Source organism: Solea solea, chromosome 9, assembly GCF_958295425.1.
Source record: "Solea solea chromosome 9, fSolSol10.1, whole genome shotgun sequence".
Taxonomy (NCBI): Eukaryota; Metazoa; Chordata; class Actinopteri; order Pleuronectiformes; family Soleidae; genus Solea; species Solea solea.
The window spans coordinates 11141757-11161253 of NC_081142.1; the positions used below are offsets into that span (position 1 = coordinate 11141757).

Here is a 19497-nt window from a genome sequence, read left to right on the forward strand (position 1 = left end):
ATGGAGCTTAAAGTCCACTCCTGGATTTGTGACTCACCATTCTGATGTCAGCCAGTCAGTTAAAGTGTGACCTAAATCCTTTAACCCAAAGTGGCTGTACCCCCCCTCTCCCTCCCTTCCCACAAATTGACTCAGGGATGGGGAATGCCTCTGGGATAATTGTTTGTTTTCCCCCCATCATGCCATCCCAAAATAAATCTCGCAATTTCCAAAAGCCTCTGATTTGGAGGGAAACGGATAGAGAGAGAGAGAGAGAGAGAGAGAGAGAGGGGAAGAAAAAAAAGAGGGATGATTGATAGTTGGTTGTTGTTTTCCGAAGAATCATCATGGAATTAGGGTGATATAATTACCCTCTCTGACTCTTTCTGTGTGGTTGAACAGTTCTACTCGATGACAAAAGGATGTACAAGAGAGAACGAAAGTGGTGTTTCTTTTGAGTGCTTTTGCACTGTATATGTGTGCACTTAACGTGTGTGTGTGTGTATGAGACATGGCAAACAGCCGTGAATGCAGTTGTTCCACTTCAGTAGTAATGATCCCCCCTGTGCTACAAGCAGCTCTCTATAACTCTCATCAATTAACATCTCCCCCGCACACACATGCACACAGCCCTGCTTCTCTTTCACGCAACATTTACAGCAGCGATCATCTATTTCCAAAATTCAACTGATTAGTCAGGGGATAGTTACAAGCACAGAGACCCTTCTTAAATCCTTGCTGCCAAGCCTGAAAATGACTTTATCACTTTTTTTTTGCCTGGCAAAGTTCATTCCTATTCAGCTTGCATGCAAACATGCAGTGCAGCCCAGTGCCGTGTTGCCACAAAAGGTAACCCGGGGCAAGCCCTCAGGTCCAAATTAAATATTTCAGTAGATCATTTTTCTACAAATTGAGGTAAACTCACTGGATTTCACTCCATTTCACCATTTTGTTTTTATTGATTTCCAAAATGGTAAAAAAAAAAAATGGTCAGGAATTGAAATGCAGTGAATGTCCGGCAGATTTGTTTTGAGTTTGTGGACACCTCTCAGGTTTCCTTATTGGTGCCACTGTGAATTACGTGTCCAGTGCCTGGTTTGGGCTTTCCCAGACGGCTATTCCGACAATATCTTCCTCTTTCCCTCTTTAAAACGTCAAAGTTGGTTGTTGGTCATGCAAACTCACAGCCAGGAAATGAAGGTTCAACCTGTGTAAACTCAAAGCCAGTTGGATACTTGAAAGCTGGATGGTATCATATATAAGAAACTGTCAGATGATATTACTCATGCCTTTTGTATTTGTATTTTTGTCTGAGTATATGCAGCAGACTGGGAAGGGAACAGGAACACAACTGCCCCCTCACATCCCACACTACACCTCCTGAAATTAGGTACTTTTTTAAAAAAACAACAACATCATTTTCGAAAAAGTGCAACTCAAAACTTCTTAGAGGACATGTTTGTTTCAATCTTGCAGAGTTGACAATACACCGACTCTTCGTAAGCATTTGAGCACAAGGAGAAATCGTTGCAAATACGTGTGTGCTGATAAGATACTCAAGAGGAACAACCCGCAGACAAGCCAGCACCTGCTAAATAGCTTGTTGCAAGATTGAAAACAGAGACGGCAAGACCGACGCTTCTCAAGCCAAGGCCAGACATTAAACTGGAGCATTGTGCTCAGAGCAGAGTATAGAAAGGGGAGATGAGGAGGTAGAGAGGGAGAGAGGGCTTTTGTGGGATCCTTATCTTAATTCAGTTGGGTTTTCAACACAAGTCTTACCCCCTATTGACATTCAAAACATCAGATCAGCATACAGTAAGGGCGCGCACACACACACACACACACACACACACACTTGCTCAAATGGCGTAACCGGAGATGCCACTTTCATTGAACCAGCCCAGACAGCATCTGTGTCTCTTATAGGGAAAGGCGTTTCATTGAGCCGTGCGCGCACACATATATACAAGAACACATTCACACACAAGACTTTCTTAGACGGTGCCAAGGCTTCTGCTTTGAGGGCTTCCTTGAGTGCTTTTGTCTTTTGGAAGCAAAAACAATAATAAATGCAGAATACAAATGCAAAGGGAAATTTCCTTGATGCAGAAATTGACATATATTCAGTTCAGTCCAGGAAGCAGCTCATGACATATGTAGCCTTCACGCATACATTCTGCTAACATGTGGTGTTGCCTTAAAATTGGGGTGTGTGTGGGTCAACGATAACAGCAGGCATCTCAAAATTCAGAGTGAATTATAAGGAGGGTGTTTACTCAGCGGTGAAATGTAGCATGGGACAGCATTATCACTCACGCACCCCCTGCTCCTCTCTAAAGTTTATCCGGGGCCCCTGCAGTGGAAGCCAGCATGACAAATCATGTCAAATAAGGTGAGGAGAATGGAAAATGCATCACTCTACATTTGGAATGTGATGGGCGAGGACAAGGGGAATATATATTCCCAATAAACAAATAAATAAATACAGGAATAAAAGTGGAACTTTACAAAATAACAATCTGTTGTTCTCATCATGGGTGTCCTCAGACAACTGTTTCTCTACTTGCAGCAGGAAAAAAAAGAAAAAATCAACTGGTCAACTCAAACCAAGAAGAAACGAGTGTTTGTAGAGAACATTGATAATTAAAAACCTGCCTAGGCCCCGCAAAGCTCTCTCTCTCTCTCTAGTGCCGGGCTCTGAGCAGCTCAAAGGCTGCTTGTTAGGGCCACTGTCACACAGTGTGTGAGTGTGCACGACTGTAAATGAGTATGAGCGAGTGTGTGTTTCAGTCTTGATTTGATTTATGCTGTGTCACTGTGTGTGTGTGTGTGTGTGTGTGTCGTATGCCGCTGCCTGTGTGTCTTTGCATGCACAATTAACACACACATGCACTACGGGGGTTACTGCACAAGGCCGATGCTGCTTCTGTGTTCTACTTGTGAATTTTGTCTCTGTGGAAATAGTCGGCTCTGTTGTATGTACTTTGTGTGTGTGCGTGTGCGTGCAGGCGTGTGGAGGGAGGGCCATTCTGATCTGCTTTCTATCAAACAACAGCCGGTGTTTTGTTTTTCACGTCAGAGATACAGGGAGGAATCGCACATACAATACACAAACAACTATTCAGTAAGCAAAGGAGAGAAGGAAGAAACCTCTGTTGGGACGGTTTGTGTAGAGTGACTGGCAGCTAATGAAGCAGGCATTGTTAGGTCAAGCGTGGCATAGGTTTGTTTGTGTCTCAGTGTTTGCGTGTGTGCGTGAATGGGCATCAACAGACAAACAGCCTGCAGATGGACGGCTCCCCCAAGGGCAGTGATCAATCCCCCCCCCCCCCACCCCTTTCGGCAACTTTCCTCTCTTTCATTGCTCTGTCCCCAATTGTTTCAAGATGAGTTTAGTTTGGCTGTCCATCCCTCAGAGCCAACATAAGCCAGACTTCCTTTTCTCCTGAGTGCAAGTGTGTGTGGTGTGTGTGTATGTAACAATCTGCACTGGCAAGGGTAAACAGATGCCATGATACACACATACACGCAGAAACAAAACCATATTTCTTTCACTCTCCCACATCCCCAACGCACACAAACAAATTCATAAAGTACTGGTAATTTCCTCTGTGCAATAAATAATTGCCTCTCTGTTATGTCAGCTTTTAATTTAAATTTCTATTTCATCTGTGCAGACTGAGATCAAAATTGTATGTCCTGAAAGCCAAACTTAAAGCGTAGCTGCGCTCCCTTAGCGCCCTATGAGTGAGAGAGAGTGAGATTTAAAGGTTATATTGCCTTTCAGATATTTCCTCAGTATATTTGAGGAGTGTTTTCTAACCCCTACCTACAACAACCGAGTGAAACATTATGGTGAATGTGAGGTGATTAAGGACAAACTCACTTGCTACCTGTGTATTCCAAATTATTTCCATCACCTCATGATTACATTTTTCTACAATGAAAAATGTTGGAGGTGAAAACATACAGTTTAATAAACTCAATTATCTTTCAGAGTCTCTCTTGCCCCTTTTTACACCTTCCATTCCCCTTTTGCCTTTGATTAATCTTTTGTACTTAGTGGGATTCTGTCTTATTTAAATGTCTGTGGACGATGTCCTCAGCTCTGAGGGGGCGTCCTTCTCCTTGTCAACCCTAGGTGGCAGTAGTTACCTATGAGCCACTTTTGGCTCATGAGAGGTTTATTAAAGAATAATTAGAATGATGTATGGGACTGTCTATCTCTATCCACATCCATTTTCCCCCAACATGACTATTTCATGGAATAAGTATCAAATTAGGAGCACACAGGCCTCATATGTGGGGCAGTTGAAAACACACCCCAACATTTAGTCATTTATCATTGGGCATGCATGGCAGCCCCTGTGACTCTGTGTGTGTGTGTGTGTGTGTGTGTGTGTGTGTGTGCACACACGGATGTGATGAAGAGGGAAGAGTATTGCTCGTTTGTGAGTGACATGTGACTGAGACTGAAGATATATATTGTTTAAATATGTATAACTGGCAGTTTTGGACCTTTTAGTTGCGTTTTGTGAACAAAAAAAACCCACGACAATAGTGTGTCCTCATATGTGCACCTTGTGTGTCTTCAAACCAACAAACGAACAAACAAAAACACAACATTTCGTCAGGCTGACTGGTGGCTGACTAAAGCGTCGGCCTGCTTACTCCCAGGACCTTTCGCAGTAGCTCAGCAGTCTCAGCTAGAGTTTCCCTGTGTCCAACTGGACCACTAAAAATGCCACAAAAAGAACAAAACAGTGATTGATACGACGGCTGAAACAAGACAGTGACTTAACAGGGTGGCCAGCTGTCTGTCTTTCTGTCACTCTGCTACTCATGTTCTCCCCTTGCTCTCCCTCACTCTCCATCTCCCTTTCTCATACCGCCATTGTGCAGCAACAAACACTCCATTCTGACAGCGGTTGAACTGTGCCGATACCCTCGAGTGTGCGGGGCAGAATGGGAGGCTTGTCAAAGCAGTGGTTGTTTACACTCTGCCAGAAATAATAAGAGGGGGTCGTTTTTCTGAACCGATTAATCACAAGCAGCCCCTGCACTTGTTTGACGTGTATTCCAGACACAGAATAGATGTCGATGGGTGGAAGCAATTTGTTGCGGAAAGAAACCAGCTGATTGTTCTTGATCCGTTGCTGTTGCTATGTTATTAGGGTCGGTGTGACACAGCAGAGGCCACAGACGCAAGCTGTTTGATGCCAACTACACTTTCAACAATGAGCAAGTCAACTAATCATTGTATGGGTTTTTTTTTTTTTTTTCCTGAGCTTTATGACGTGACAATGAAGAGAATCTCCCTCTAACAGACAAAATAGAATAAATAAAGTCAAAACTGGATGACAAATAATATTAAAAATACTGATCATTATCCAATGGTAGGCATGTCACATTTGCTTGTTGAACTTCTGGCCCTCTGTAGGAGCTGCAGGAAAGATCAGTAGACAGACTTGTGGTTCACAGACAATTCAAACCAACTGGATGGTTCCCCCACCACGAGCTGTATTTTGCAACTGCCTTTGTAAACAATGGCAAGTTACTCATGTATCTCAGTCACACATGTCCAGATGCAGGGAATGAAATGGTTACGTGTCCTGTGTAGTGTATGTGAATGGTTTACAGCTTGCAGCCTCTGAAGTTTGCACGGTTAACTGGGCGATCAGATGAGGACAAACCCATCCTGTGAAAAATAACAGAAGGATGCATTCTTTTCCTACATGTTTACTCTGCCGTTTGACCGACTGAGATGTGAGCTACATTAATGAGATGCTGAACTAAAGCAAAGCATGAAGGAGTTTTTAATCTTTTCATCTGATGCTTTTATTGAATGCGTCTTGGCGCAACTAAGGGATCCTTTAAGACCCTGCCAGAGTCACTTAAGGAAATCAGAGTGGGGGTTTCGGGAGCCTGCAGGGGTTCATTAGGACCATACTGGTCCAACTTCCTATGCCAGAGAGGAAAGGGAGAACACATAAATGCAAAAAGAGGAACAAATAAGAAAGGTAACGACCAGAGAATGAGGTCTAGCAAGTGGGGGTGGGTGGGAAGAGGAACTAACCAAAAGGGGTGTGATAGAGAGTTAAAAGGGAGAGACGAAATATTGCGGGAGAGCAAAGAGAGACAGTGAGTGCTGTGATGCCAGTCTTCCCTGTGACAACTTGACACCACAAATCAAACCAAGAAAATGAAGACAAGTAACGAGACAACCATCACCAGGATCACTGTCTGTCTCGCTGTTACCTATAGGCTATACGGCAACTCTAAAGCCAGTGCTCTAAATGAAAACAGACCACTTGCCTCTATTTCTTTTGTAGTTTTTTCTTCCTAGGTAAGGCACTGTAGGTCGAAAGTGGAGCTCTGTCTCAGCACACAGAGGGATGTATTGTAGACTTTATTCTATTGAGTGAAAGAGTTGGAGAGGGCCTCTGTTCCTTTTTTCCTCCTGGCGCTGGAAGACATTCATCACCTACCCTGTCCTTCTGATAAATGGTTACTGTGTGGAAAAACGCACACATCCTTACAAAGGCACATCCATACAAACCCATTTAATGTTGGTGTGGAGTTTGTGGCTCACTCACAGTATTTGTGGATCTATTGTGTGAAGTGGTCCAAAATATGACCCAATGAGGCCAGAGAAGAAATAATCAGTAAATAATCAGCTAAGAAGCTCCAAGATTAGGATACATTTTCTGTGTGTTGTGTATTGTTATTCACCGATGTCTGACCTCACTTGGGGATACACATGCGCTTCCTTGTACAAGCTTCTATATACAAGTCCATATATTACTATTTGTGTTGCTGAATGGTGATTCTGGACTAGCTGTTGACATTGGCGGTACCTTTGCTGGTTCGCTGCACAGAAGTTTGTTTTATTGCTGGCTCATGACCTAAATGAACCTTGTGGATGTAAATATGATCGTTAAGCACAAACCTGCCACACTGCAGAAAGCACCTTTGTGTTGGTCATGTCAGTTGAAGAACAGCAGAGAAAGAGGAACGTAGATACCAAGAGCTATGCCCATAACCGCAGAGATAACTTAGCACATTTTGGTAAAGGAGGTCCCCCCCAGTGTTGTACACAAACAGTCCTGTCATTGGCCTCTTTCAGCATTTCAGCAGTCTTTATCCGTGTTCCTCATTGGCGGTTAGAATGGATCTGCCACGCACTCTCAAACCTGATTGGCTCAGTGTTGTTTTGTCACTTGAATCGGAATTTGTGATTGGCTGTCAAGCTACTTTGACGTGCTCAACTGTATCCAACTGCTTTTTTTTTCTAGAGGAAGATTTGAGGAAGACAAATGAATGTTTTTGACCCAAATACTCACTCTGACTACAGATTATGACTACTGAGAAGGGGAAACTCTAGCTACACTTTCAGAATAATTCATTTAGCTGGGATTTACATGTTTTGGCACGTGGATTTTCTCAAGGTTCATGAACCACATAGTGTAGAAATATTTGAAATGAAGGAAAACGTAACGTTAAAATCAACTTATTATTTTGGACAGAATGAAAGGAAACTGTGAACAGATGTCGTTCTATTGGATTATATAAGAAAAAAACAATAGTTTTCAATATTAATATGACAAATATTCATTAATTCATTCATTCTCTACTGCTTTATCCTCCACATGAGGGTTACGGGGGCTATTACGACAAATAATTTTACAAAAAAATAGTTGATCCCACATTTATACTGACATCACAAACCTTTAAACCTATTTCCATTCAATTCTCTTTAGAGTACGGTAGTTTTGACAATATCAACAAATGTTCTTCTGTCAATTGAAGTGAGGTTCAGTCTTGTGATTCATGCGTTCCTTTCATGTCAGGCTTCCCTTCTTGTTGAATTTTTTACACGTACACAATAAAATACACCATTATGGATGAATCCTCTGTCACAGCTACTACGAATGAAATGATATCAAAAGAAGCTATTGGTCCTCTGAAGAAAAAAAAGAAAGATGGGCAGTTGGAGCGCATGAACAACATTAGTAGGAGACCGAACTTATCTTAACAATCAAGGTTTATCTAACCGAGCCAGCCTTACGGCGGGCATCTGTTGCATAGCCATTTCAAATTAACCCCATGGGCAGATACCATTCCAATCACAGTTGCCAGTTCATTCACCCTCCCACTGCACTGCTCTCCTTTTGCTAGTCCCTTTGTTGTCGCACATTATCTCTTTCTCACCTTGGTGGAGAGGCAAGGGGAACATAACAAAGAGCAAAGGGAAAGAATTGATCTGTTGTGTCAGGTGTAATATCTGATATCTGAATAACTTGCACGGGTGCTGGAAATGGTTCCGTTCAAAAACGCGGGCTGGTCTTGAGTTCTTCCTTGAGCGATACCGGCTTTTGTCCCTCAAATCACAGGCTGCTCATTCTGTTCTCACTCATTTGACTTGGAGTCGGCGCGCGTCTTGATTCTATATGACAACTGTGAGATGAGTGGTGGTTATCGCTGGTGACAGTGGTGCAGATGGGAGCTGCATTGTCTGGGTGTGATACACACAGGTTACAGAGTCACGGACCGCTTGCTGTGGGTTGCTGAAAAGAGATGGGTCATTCACTTTGTGACAGCTTAACCTACACAATCTGCTTTAATGCGTACATTCAAACACTCACACACACACACACACACACACACACACACAACAATGTAAGTATTTAGGGCCAGGCAAGGGATAAAGTGTCCTTCAATGGAAAATTTCTGTCTTTCTTTTGTCTTTTCTCCTTTTACTGCAAACAGATCACTCAGCTCCTCGTATGCCCTCAATTCACCCCTGCACTTGCACGTCATTTCTGTCTGCTGGATTTTGGAGGAAGAAAAAATAAATAAATAAAGTAAAAAAAAAACACAAGAATATTCTTTGAATCTCTTTCTCCTCCCTGGCAGATCAATCGAGCGCCAAGCTTTGGGACCGATCAGAAGATTGATTACGATGTGAAGAAAGGGGTGCTGCTCGATGCTCTCAGACTCCTCAACATAAGGTAGTGTTCTCCGCAGAGGTCAAACACACTCGCGCACATGCATGCAGATACCAATTGAATGGAGAGACTAACGAAGTTTGAAGCAGAGAATGCTGATGTCAAACTTAATTTTTCGGCGCTCGGAATATTTTTAGATTTTTTTTCCAGCTTTTGTTCTTTTTTCTTTTTTTTCCACTGAAAACTAATTGATTTATTTTGATAAACAGCACAATTTATTCATGTTTTTTTATTTTTGTTATCTTGTTTTGATTACAGACTGATGACACAGTTGTTACATTAGTTTGAAACTAACAGATTTCAACAAAAAAATTGCTGTCCTTGTAAATGTGTCTGCTGCTGTAGTGGATTCAGTGGTAGATAATGGCCACCATATAAAGCTATGTCTATTGTGTGCCTCTTGCACCCTTCAGTGAGATGTGCTTTGTGTGTGTGCATGTGTGTCTGAATTTCTTTTCACTTTATTATTATTATCATCATTATTATTATTATTATTGTTATTTTCGTACCTCTGCTACCATAGTTTATCTGTTGTTTACAGTCTACGTTGTTTCCCCTGCTGGGTATATTTATATGCACTTCCTGTGTTGGTCTTTTCCTTTGCTTTGTGGGTGTTTTTGTTTGCCTGTTTAGGTTACGCATACCGTCTTTCTTGCTGTATAATGTATTCGCCGTACGCGTGGTGTGTGTGTGTCTGCGTGGTGAACGGGTGTGTTCTTGCTGGCATGCTTTTCTGTCCCCTGGCTACAGTGAGTCTGTCCACTGATTGATCATCGTACACCAGACCTCTGGATCTCTGCTCCCTTTTTTCTCGTTTTCTTTCTGTGCTTGTCCTCTCACTGTTCTAAATATAGTCTCTCCAAGTAACACACATACACACGCCCCCCACAAACACACAATGGATCAATTACATGTAGCCCCATACATCTAGTTTGGTCAAATGTGGTGCATGGTGCAGCCAGCACACATAAAAACCCGCTCCATCCTCCTGCGCGGCACCAGTCTGCGAAATAATAAATCTCTTATCAAAATGATTTGTTTCATGGCTGATGTTTGCCGTGTTCCCACAGATTAAAAGGGGAGATTTGATTATTTCATGACAAATAAATCGTTGGGAGGCCTTGAAAGGCGGCGTGGAGCTTTTTCCACTGGACAAACTGCTTATGTTCATGCTGGAGTGAATGAGGGCTTTGTTCTACCTCACTCACTTTTCCCTTATATAGTAATGGCTTTTGCTTCCCAAAAGAGGAGGGGCAGGTGGTATGTAGAGGCAGGGGCCGCTCTCAGAAGCCGTTTGCAACACCAACTGTATCAACGTGGGATCAATTCAGACTAGGCCGGGCATGGACATTGATAAACCTCAGACCCCCAACAGCACTCAATATCCAATTTAAAGGGCCAGCGATTGACTAAAATGAATTGCCCCTTTCACCAGACTCCAATGGCCCACTTGTGCAGAATTAGCTGTCTGGTCCTCTTCATCCTGGTGTTTGTTTGGGTCTTTGTGTCGTTGAATGTTTTGTGAGGGCTTTTCTTTGTTCTTTCTTTTACCCGCCACAATAAGGGAACATTCAGGTTATTCTATTAATTAGGGGTTGAGACCTGCAGCCTCTCAAAGTTCATCAAAGTTTACTGGCGTTGAGTTCTTTGCTCACCAGTATTTACTGTTACACGATGTCCAACTAAAAGTGCTTCATGCAGAAAAATGTCTAACGCCAGGAAAACCACAAAGGTTGTCAGAGGTCTAGAGAGATTAAAAAAAATATTGATGCAAGAGTTATTCTCTTGAGTGGTCTACTTTTTAATAGATGTCTTTTTATAATGCATTGTGTTGACTCTGCTTATTTTATGATGAACCAGGGCAAGTGATAAGAAACGCAACCTGGCCCAGCAAAAGGCAGAGGCGCAGAGACGACTCTATGGACACGGCTCCGTGAAGAAACTTTCCGCTACTTCCTCAGACTGGGAAAAGCAACGTCACACGCTGGAGAGAAGGAGAGAAGAGCTGGTATTGAAGGCATTTCAGTAACAATAACAATAATAATAATATTATTTAATAAGGTACAGTAGAGAATAATGCAGTCTACGTTTTGACCAAGCCAAACAATTATTCATCACACTATTTGATAGGGGCAGTAAAGAGCAATGCATGCTGCTTTACTCTGAGCTTACATGGACAAATGACTCTCTGTTGTGTTGGACCAAACCACAGAGCAATAATCTAACTGTGATAACACGATAACTTGCTCTGATTTATATGATCAAGAATTCTTCTGCATCCATAAAGATGATATCAGGTTCACTCCTGGAACACTGCATTCCACATTTCTTTAACAGTTTTCCCCTACTTGTTCACATTTGTCACACAACTCCAACATAAAATACTCCATTTTTGCTTTGGCCTGGTTTCTTTGTACCATGCATTCTTATAGGTTTCGCTCCAGCCCTCTTTATCACAACTAATAACATGTATATGTATATTAATATGAATAAGTGGCATTAACATGTTAGTAAAAAAAAAACAACCTAAGATGAATTCTTCTTTTATTCTACTATTACACCTTTTGTACAAGTTGTTCCCAAGGGCTGGGCTACTCCCTGAGCAATATACACAATCCTCATTGCTCATTGTTGTTTGGACACTCTAAATTGACCCCAGCCACAGGGGTCACACCTAATGTTCTCCTTGTGACGGTCCCTAGCCGGTGTAAATGGGAGGATTGTGTCAGGAAAGAGATCTGGCATACAAATCTCTTGCAAATCAAATGTGCGGATCATCCGCTGTGGCAACCAGGAGGAGAGAGAGAGAGAGAGAGAGAGAGAGCGAGCAGCCAGAAAGAAAAACCGTATATACGCTTTAATATTTTAAATATATTTTTTTCCTGACCCCTGCCCCTCTTATTGATCGCTAAATACTTCAGGAACTGACAATTTGATTTTGAGCACAACTCAAAAACACTTTGAGTCAGTGATGAACTTCTTGCTCTCTGTCTCACAACTTGTATTAAACGACTCGCGTTGTAAAATCAAACTGACTTATTTGTCAAAAGAAGTCTAAATTCCATTTTAATATTTAAATTCTGGTACACATTTGGTAGTCGATAAAAGCACGCGATAAATACAGTTGAGGGTAATTCACATTCATTTCTCTGTGAACTAGAAGTAACCGGACGCTAAGCTAAAGTTGGAACTAGTACTTCTCACTCCTACGTCGGAAGAGTCAGAGTTTTCTGAGACAAGCATACCATTTAATTCTTTTCTCGTTGAAATAAAGGACTTTGAGACAATTTCTCAGTTTTATGGGGGGAAAAGTGGCAGCAGCGAGTGCTTTATGTCGCCTCCCTCTTTGATTAGCCTTTTGATTAGCCACAGCAGTAATCAGTGGGAACGTGGAAAGATGGTGCCGAGGCACCATTTTAAAAAGGGTAACACCTCATCGTTGAGGGCTGTTATGACTGAAGTGTGAGACAAGGTTCAGGTCTATTGAGGTCACATATCACTCAATTCTCAATGATACTGCAGTGCCAGTCAGTAGTGGAGTTATCCCCTCCACTCTGCCTTATGCCAAATGGCTGCCTGAGCTCCATCGTTATACTTTTGGAAAAAGGAAATCTAGATTCAGTCATTAAAAGCTGGTGCTGCATTTTCCTCATCTTTCTCCCCGTTTTACTTTCTTTCTTTTAAGACTTTATTCATGTGAATGAGGCAGGAGTGGCAGGGTCTTTTAACTGGATGGTTTGCCTTTTTTTTCTATTCTCTTATTTCTAGAAAGAGCGGCTGGCACAGGTCCGCAAGCAGATTTCCAGGGAAGAGCATGAAAAACAGCATCTGGGGAACTACAGGTAAGGTGGCAAAGAGCCGAGGGGAGGAGGCTCCTTCTCAGCTTCTCTCACGTTTACGGGGTCAACCTGCCTAGTGCTGGGGTTTTCGGGGGAATAAGTGATGTTTTTGCAGACAAAAATAACAAAGGGGAGCGCCACATATTGTGAGCAGAATAATTATGAGCGTGAAATATGTAAAACAGAGACGGCAGGGCAGGAAATCCGAGGTAGTGCGTTATCTCAAGGTTCAAATAGTTATGCACCGTTCAGCATTTCAGGATTTGAGAAGCTCAAATTAGCATTTAATCGTCACCTCACAGACGGAGCAGATCTTCCTCGAAACTTAATGACTCTGCTGCATCAACTGATTTGTTTGCTCCTTGTAGCTTCCTCAATGTATCTTCCAGCCTCTTCCTCTTTATACAGAGCACACAGACATGTAACTTTTTCTCATGCACGTACTGACGAACACACACACACACACACACACACACATACATAGACCTTCTTGAAGCCTCCACAAGTCTAAATGACTTCTTGACTCATCACTTGACTGAAAGGCCGGTCAGAGTACTGATCCCAGACTGCATGAAGTGCTGTCACCTCCGTCCTCTTTTCCGACAGGCTGCCAGACAGCCAATCAGAGCTGCTGAGGTCTGTCTGGAGCACCTCTCATAACGAGCCCTTTGCATTTAAATGGTGTCCCAGCGTAGCACTGGAGTCTGATTAACACACTGCTTCTCATGAAACGAATGAACTTTTCACGAGAGGAGGAAACTTGCATCAGGTACAGACAGGACTCAGCTGGTCGGATGCCACTGATTCTGTTTAACATCCTTTAATTTGTTGTAATTTGTCTGTAGATCGGTTGAAAAATGCGTCTTAGAAAAAAGAATACTGTAGGGCAAGGATCACGCTCAATTAAAGTTCCCATATGCTAAAAGAGTGGGAGCAGTTAACACCATTATATTGAAGTGTTGACCTAATGATTTTCCCGATTGAAGCTGCTCACTGAGAATTGACGAGCTCCGTCTATTTTCATACCTTACTGTTCAGATTTAATTTATCCTGCACCTGCAGTGTGACCTTTTACATTTTCATGGAATAAATCTAAAGGAAAGTCCACAGAACTTTAAGATGGTTTAAAAAAAAAAAAAAAAAGTATTGCAGTTACAAAAAGAAGGAAATGAAGTAAATCTCTTGTCTCTCAACAGTCGATTGTTGCTTGATTTGAATTGCACTAAGAATCCGGTCAACATCTAAACAGTGTGAACGTTTCAGTTCAATTCAATTCAATTCAATTCATTTCATAATATCTTAAGGCGCTAGTACTACATACTACTTACTAGAGCTGCAATTAACGATTATTTTCATAATCGATTAATCCGTCGATTATTTTCTCGATGAATCGTTAAAATATCTGAAAAACCTTAAGAAATGTTGATCGGTGTTCATCAAACCTGGAAATGATGATGTTCTCAAATGTCTTGTTTTGTCCACAAACCAAAATGATTAACTTTTAATGATTTCTTTGTTGTCCAGAGCAAATAAATGAAGAAAATATTCACATTTAAGAAGCTTAAACAATCAGAAATCTTGTTTTAATCATGAAAAAAGCTTCAAACCGATAAATCGATTATCAAAATGGTTGTCGATTAATTTAGTAATCAATTAATAATTGATTCATCGATTAATTGTTTCAGCTCTACTACTTACTACACATTAAGGTCAAGACCTCAACAAGAACATAATGAGCCATCACTTGGCGACAGTGGGGAAAAAACAACTAACTTTAAACAGGAAGAAATCTGTGGCAGATTCAAGACTCAAAGTGTAATATTGACGATGACCAGGCAGAGGTGTATATATTGCCCTAATCCCCTCAGTCCTAAAATAAACACTGAGCACCGTTAGTTTAGTCTTGAAGGGACAAAACTATGCGGAACGTGTGAACATGAGGCACATTAGCAAAGACGACGACTAAATGGAAAAGTAAGTGCACGTCTCAGAGAGGATGTTATGTGTGGAAAGCAGATGTGCATTAATGCATTACGGTTGTACAGGGTTAGGTCTCCATTAATAGCTCTCTCAGTCTGCCTTTTTTTTTTTCTTTGCTCCATCCTTTCTCATTCTTCTCTACCTTGATCCTCTTACCTTTTTATGTGGCGGCAGCAGCCGTGGCTGGAGGCATGCTGTTATCTGCTTCTCTGTCTGTCTGTCGGTTCCATTTTGGTAAACGAGACGTCTCGGGAACATCTGGAGGGAAAATGTTCATTTAGAGCTAATTATGAACTTGTTTTAGAGTTTGTTTTTAATCAAAGGTTGAAGCCATTGTGACCTCACAAATATCTTATTGAACTAAATGATAAAGTGGTGTCATTTTCCATCTGAACGTCGTTGTGATATCATAATGCTCCGAAAAAAGCACTTCTCTGCGAATTATTCTTGGCACTGATGATGATGTGGCATCACAGCCACGTTTTCTGCTACTTTTCTGGTTAATGGGGGCAACAATTGTGAGGTGCTATTCCCAGTGGTATCTGCATCACTTCACACGTTCAAACTGAAAAGCTTATAATTCTCTCCATCTGTATGTTTTCCCTTTCTGCTTAGTGTTTTTTTTTGTCTATGCATTACTTTCACTCGTGTGCCTTGAACTCTCGGTGTGCCCAACTCTTCTCTTCTCGTCTCTCCATCTTTGCTTCCATGCTCTGCTTGGTTCTTGATCATTTTCTCTTCGTCCTTCTCTCCCCCTTTTCTTAACAGTCTACTTTCTTTGTCTCTTATCAGTGACGGCTCCCCGCCTCCCAATTCTGTCACCACTCCTCCTATCATCTTCTATCCCTCTTGCTGAACACCAGACTTTCTTGCTTTCCACTCTGTCACTTCAATTCTCCATTATTTCAATTTCATCATTTCTGCTCTGTCACTTCTCATCTCCGATCTCCCTGCATTGATTACTCTAATTCTTTGTCTTTTCTTTCCCTCCGTTTCCCAAGTCCTCCCTCATTCTCTCTGCTTTTCTCTTTGTGTCTCTGCGGCCTACAGACGTATTTACCCTCCAGACGACAAGCTGCTGTTGGAGAAGTATGAAAGCCTCCTCTCGGCCGCCTTTCAGACCTTCCTTGCTGGGCGAGCTGCCTCACTTCAAAAGGAAATGAATAATCCTCTGAAACAAATGAAGGCACGTACGTCAGTGGCAGACTGTCACACACACACACACACACACCATAGAACCAAGCAGAGACGCACACAAACATACACACACAATATTCATATACTTATGGACAAGCAGATGCCAAAGAGGGATGGATATGACATGTGCACGTAATGTGTGAAGTTAGCCACAGTCCTTGTATTTGTTCAAACATGGGACAGAATGTGATTCTTTCCCTCCTTTGTCGCTGTCATTTACTTATTATTTTCACAATGAATGGAGTAATCGTTTGCTCCATAAAATGTCAGAAAACGTTAAAAAATGTTGATCAGGGTTTTTCAAACCTGGAAATGATGATGTTCTCGAATGTCCTGCTTTGTCCCCAAACCAAAATGATTCCGTCTTTTAATGATTTCTTTGTTATACGGAGCAAAGAAACCCGAAAATATTCACATTTAAGAAGCTGAAACAATCGTGAATAATGGCTCAAACCGATTATCAAAATAGTTGACGATTCATTTAGTGATCGTTTAATAATCGATCAATCGAGTAATTGTTTCAGCTCTACTCCACACACACACTTGTGCTGTGTACATGTCAAAATCCAATGGTATTGTGCCAAAGTCAGCTTTCAATAGCTTTCAAAATTAATTACTACTTCTGCCCACACACTTAAATGTGCATTTTTGTACAGTTCATAATTTATTCACAGGACGTTATTCAAACACATACAATGAAGTGTGGGAATTAAGTCCTTAAACTCATATTGCCATAAAGTAATCACTGTGCTGTCAAAAGGACTGTCAAAATCCCTTGACTGCAGATATGACGAGACTTTGCAAAGAGCAGAAGTTTATTCTCCTACAGTGGCACACGACTTGAGATGATAACAACAAAGGTTGCTGTTCGAGATAATAGGTTTGTTACTTATTTTTGCAGTGTGGGAAGAGTAGACGATAATTTTATGTTTTCATGTCTAGTCGTAGACCACAAATCACTGAAAGGTTAAGACATGGAGGGATTTTATTTGATTATTTAAACACATGGAAGAAAGAAGTCGATGCGTTAAAAGGAAGCAGGATGAATAAAAGAAAAACATACTAATGAATACTAAATACAGTATGTGTATGATGTTTACATTAATATTGAGGGTGCAAATTTATATCATAACAGTATAAGGAGATGCCGTATGCAGCTGCTGCAGCTTTTGTAGAAACAAGGCCGTCTCAACAAACTCCAATACAAGCACATTGTCCTTTAAAAAGTAGAATATCAGCAGAGATGCCAATCAAAGATCAGTGAATCGAGACACCAGGGTGAATTATGTTTAATGTAATCACAGCATGGAGATGTGGATCTTGCTCTAAATGGGAATGGAGAGAGATTGTAGGTACAATGAAAGCTGGAGGGTTTATCTAATCACATGATCATGAGTGACAACTGGGCTGTCTGATTATTAAAGGACATTAAGGGAGTGGGTAACCAACAAAAATTTGCATTTTAATTTTTTCATTCTTTCATCGTCTAAAAACTTATCCTCCACATGAGGGTTGCAGGGTTGTGCTAATCCACGCTGACATACGGCAAAAGGCGGGGTACGCCCTGGACCACATAGAGACAAACATCAATCCACACTCACGGTCAATTTAAAGTGTCCAATTCACCGCTGCATGTTCAGTGGACTGTCGAAGGAAACCAGAGAACCTGGAGAAAACCCACACACATGGGGAGAACATCATGTAGAAAGGCCCTTGTTCTGACCGGGTCATAAACCCGGCATCAGTGCTAACCACTACACCAACTGCATGAAGTTTTTATCAGTATAATTTTACCTGCCTGCTGCCTTTAGTTGCAGTCACATTTAAAGAAAGCTTGGAGCAGGCAGTGGTTTTGCTCGATAGTGAAAAGCACACACCAGTTCCATGCTGGAGAGGAGACTGCGCCTTTTTTTGGAACAAACTCGGCAGTGCTTGCTGTCATTCTGTGAATCCCTGAGGAAAAATGCCGGGAGGGATGGGCTGCAGTGCTTCACCACTATGAACCTGCGGAAGCCCAAGGGAGCGCCGGTGAAAATGAACGAGAAATCAATTTTCATTTAAAACGATTTTAATGCATTCAAAATCTATTTTTGACTAGTAAATGGGAATTTTCAAGCCAATCTGTCGGCAAGAATAAAGCATGATTTGATTTATGTGTCTTGACAGACTTTGCTTGCTGTTTAGTTGTTGCCATTGTAGTACAATGAGTACACACAATTCATCTTTCATTTTTTAATCTAGATCATTTGCAGCATGCCATGTTTCAATAGTGGAATACGGCTGAGAATTGTTGACTGAATACATCTTCAGTTGCTCATCCTCCAGTAGCTCTGCTTCTCACAAAACTCTGCTGCTTCTTTTAACTTGTAATTGTTAGGTAATAAGGTTGCTATGAGTCTTAATATCTAGCAGCAGTTTACTGCTAGTTGTGGTTATATTTTTAGCCAAAATGTGAGCAAATCAGGGGCCTCGTTTAAAAAAAAAAACAAACCAAAATAAAAATAGTGTTTAGATTCCATACTATAATTGCACCAAAAACAAAAAGTGGCACGTGCCAAAAAAAATCCGATTTATGAAACCATGTGCGCACACGCACACACACACACATCTGCAGGCAATGTTCCATTTATAAAACACAATCTCAGCCTCATATTACATCTTTGAAAACATCCACATTAACCTATAAATTAAAATGTAACTTTTCTGACACAGAAATGATAAGGTTTCTGATCATGTGATATGCACAATTTAGACAGCCCATATTTACATGTGGTTACGATGTGCTGGGAGAGCTGACCGTAGTGTGTGTGTAGCGGTGTCTCCAGTGTGCTCTGCACTCCTGACAGTACAGTCGTGTTCTCTGCAGCGAGTTTATTTCTTATAACGTGCGTATGGTGAGTTACTTGTAATTGTTGTGGGGATTTTTGATTAGAAGGTGAGATGAGTCCGTGATGAGTTAAGTTTAAAGATTGTATTGTGGACAGCTCAGATCCGAGGAGAACTGAGACAGTGGCTGACATCTGAACAGTAAGGGATCATTGCAGATTCTGGCGAGCAGTGTTTAATCCCAGAATTCATGCTGGTTTGTTTTTGTTTTTTTATTACATGTGGCCCTAATACTCTTCCGTAGAGATGTGGATATTTATTCTGACCATGACTGAGAATTTTCTCTCCCAGATATGAAGTAAAGAAAACTTTTTGGCTCTCTACTGTCAGACTGTGCATAATTTACAACCTCGCCATCTACAGGTGGGTCAGCATGTTTATACAGTTAAACGCATTCGCCAGTTGAATTCGTTTTTGTTTTTTAGTGGGACGTGGCATACATATGGGCATAGCACAGAGAGAGCCTTTGATTGAATCGGAATAGTATTTTCTACCCCCGTGATCATGAAAAACCGTCTTCCAATTTATACCCACGTCTGAAATAAAGCCTCTACTGTGCATGAGTCACAAGTCATAAGTGATTTGGCTTATAATCCTGGTGGGGA

The 19497-nt window shown here is 41.5% G+C and overlaps 1 protein-coding gene across 4 annotated transcripts in view; it reads left to right on the plus strand.

The window, feature by feature from the left end:
* Positions 1 to 19497, plus strand: part of ttll7 (tubulin tyrosine ligase-like family, member 7) — a 70372-nt gene that overhangs the window by 22131 nt on the left and 28744 nt on the right. For all 4 annotated transcript variants that reach the window (XM_058638769.1, XM_058638766.1, XM_058638770.1 and 1 more), the window contains exons 10-13: positions 8899 to 8993; positions 10851 to 10998; positions 12759 to 12832; positions 15860 to 15995. In XM_058638769.1, the coding sequence (XP_058494752.1) occupies positions 8899 to 8993; positions 10851 to 10998; positions 12759 to 12832; positions 15860 to 15995 (453 nt within the window). The remainder of the gene's footprint in view (positions 1 to 8898; positions 8994 to 10850; positions 10999 to 12758; positions 12833 to 15859; positions 15996 to 19497) is intronic.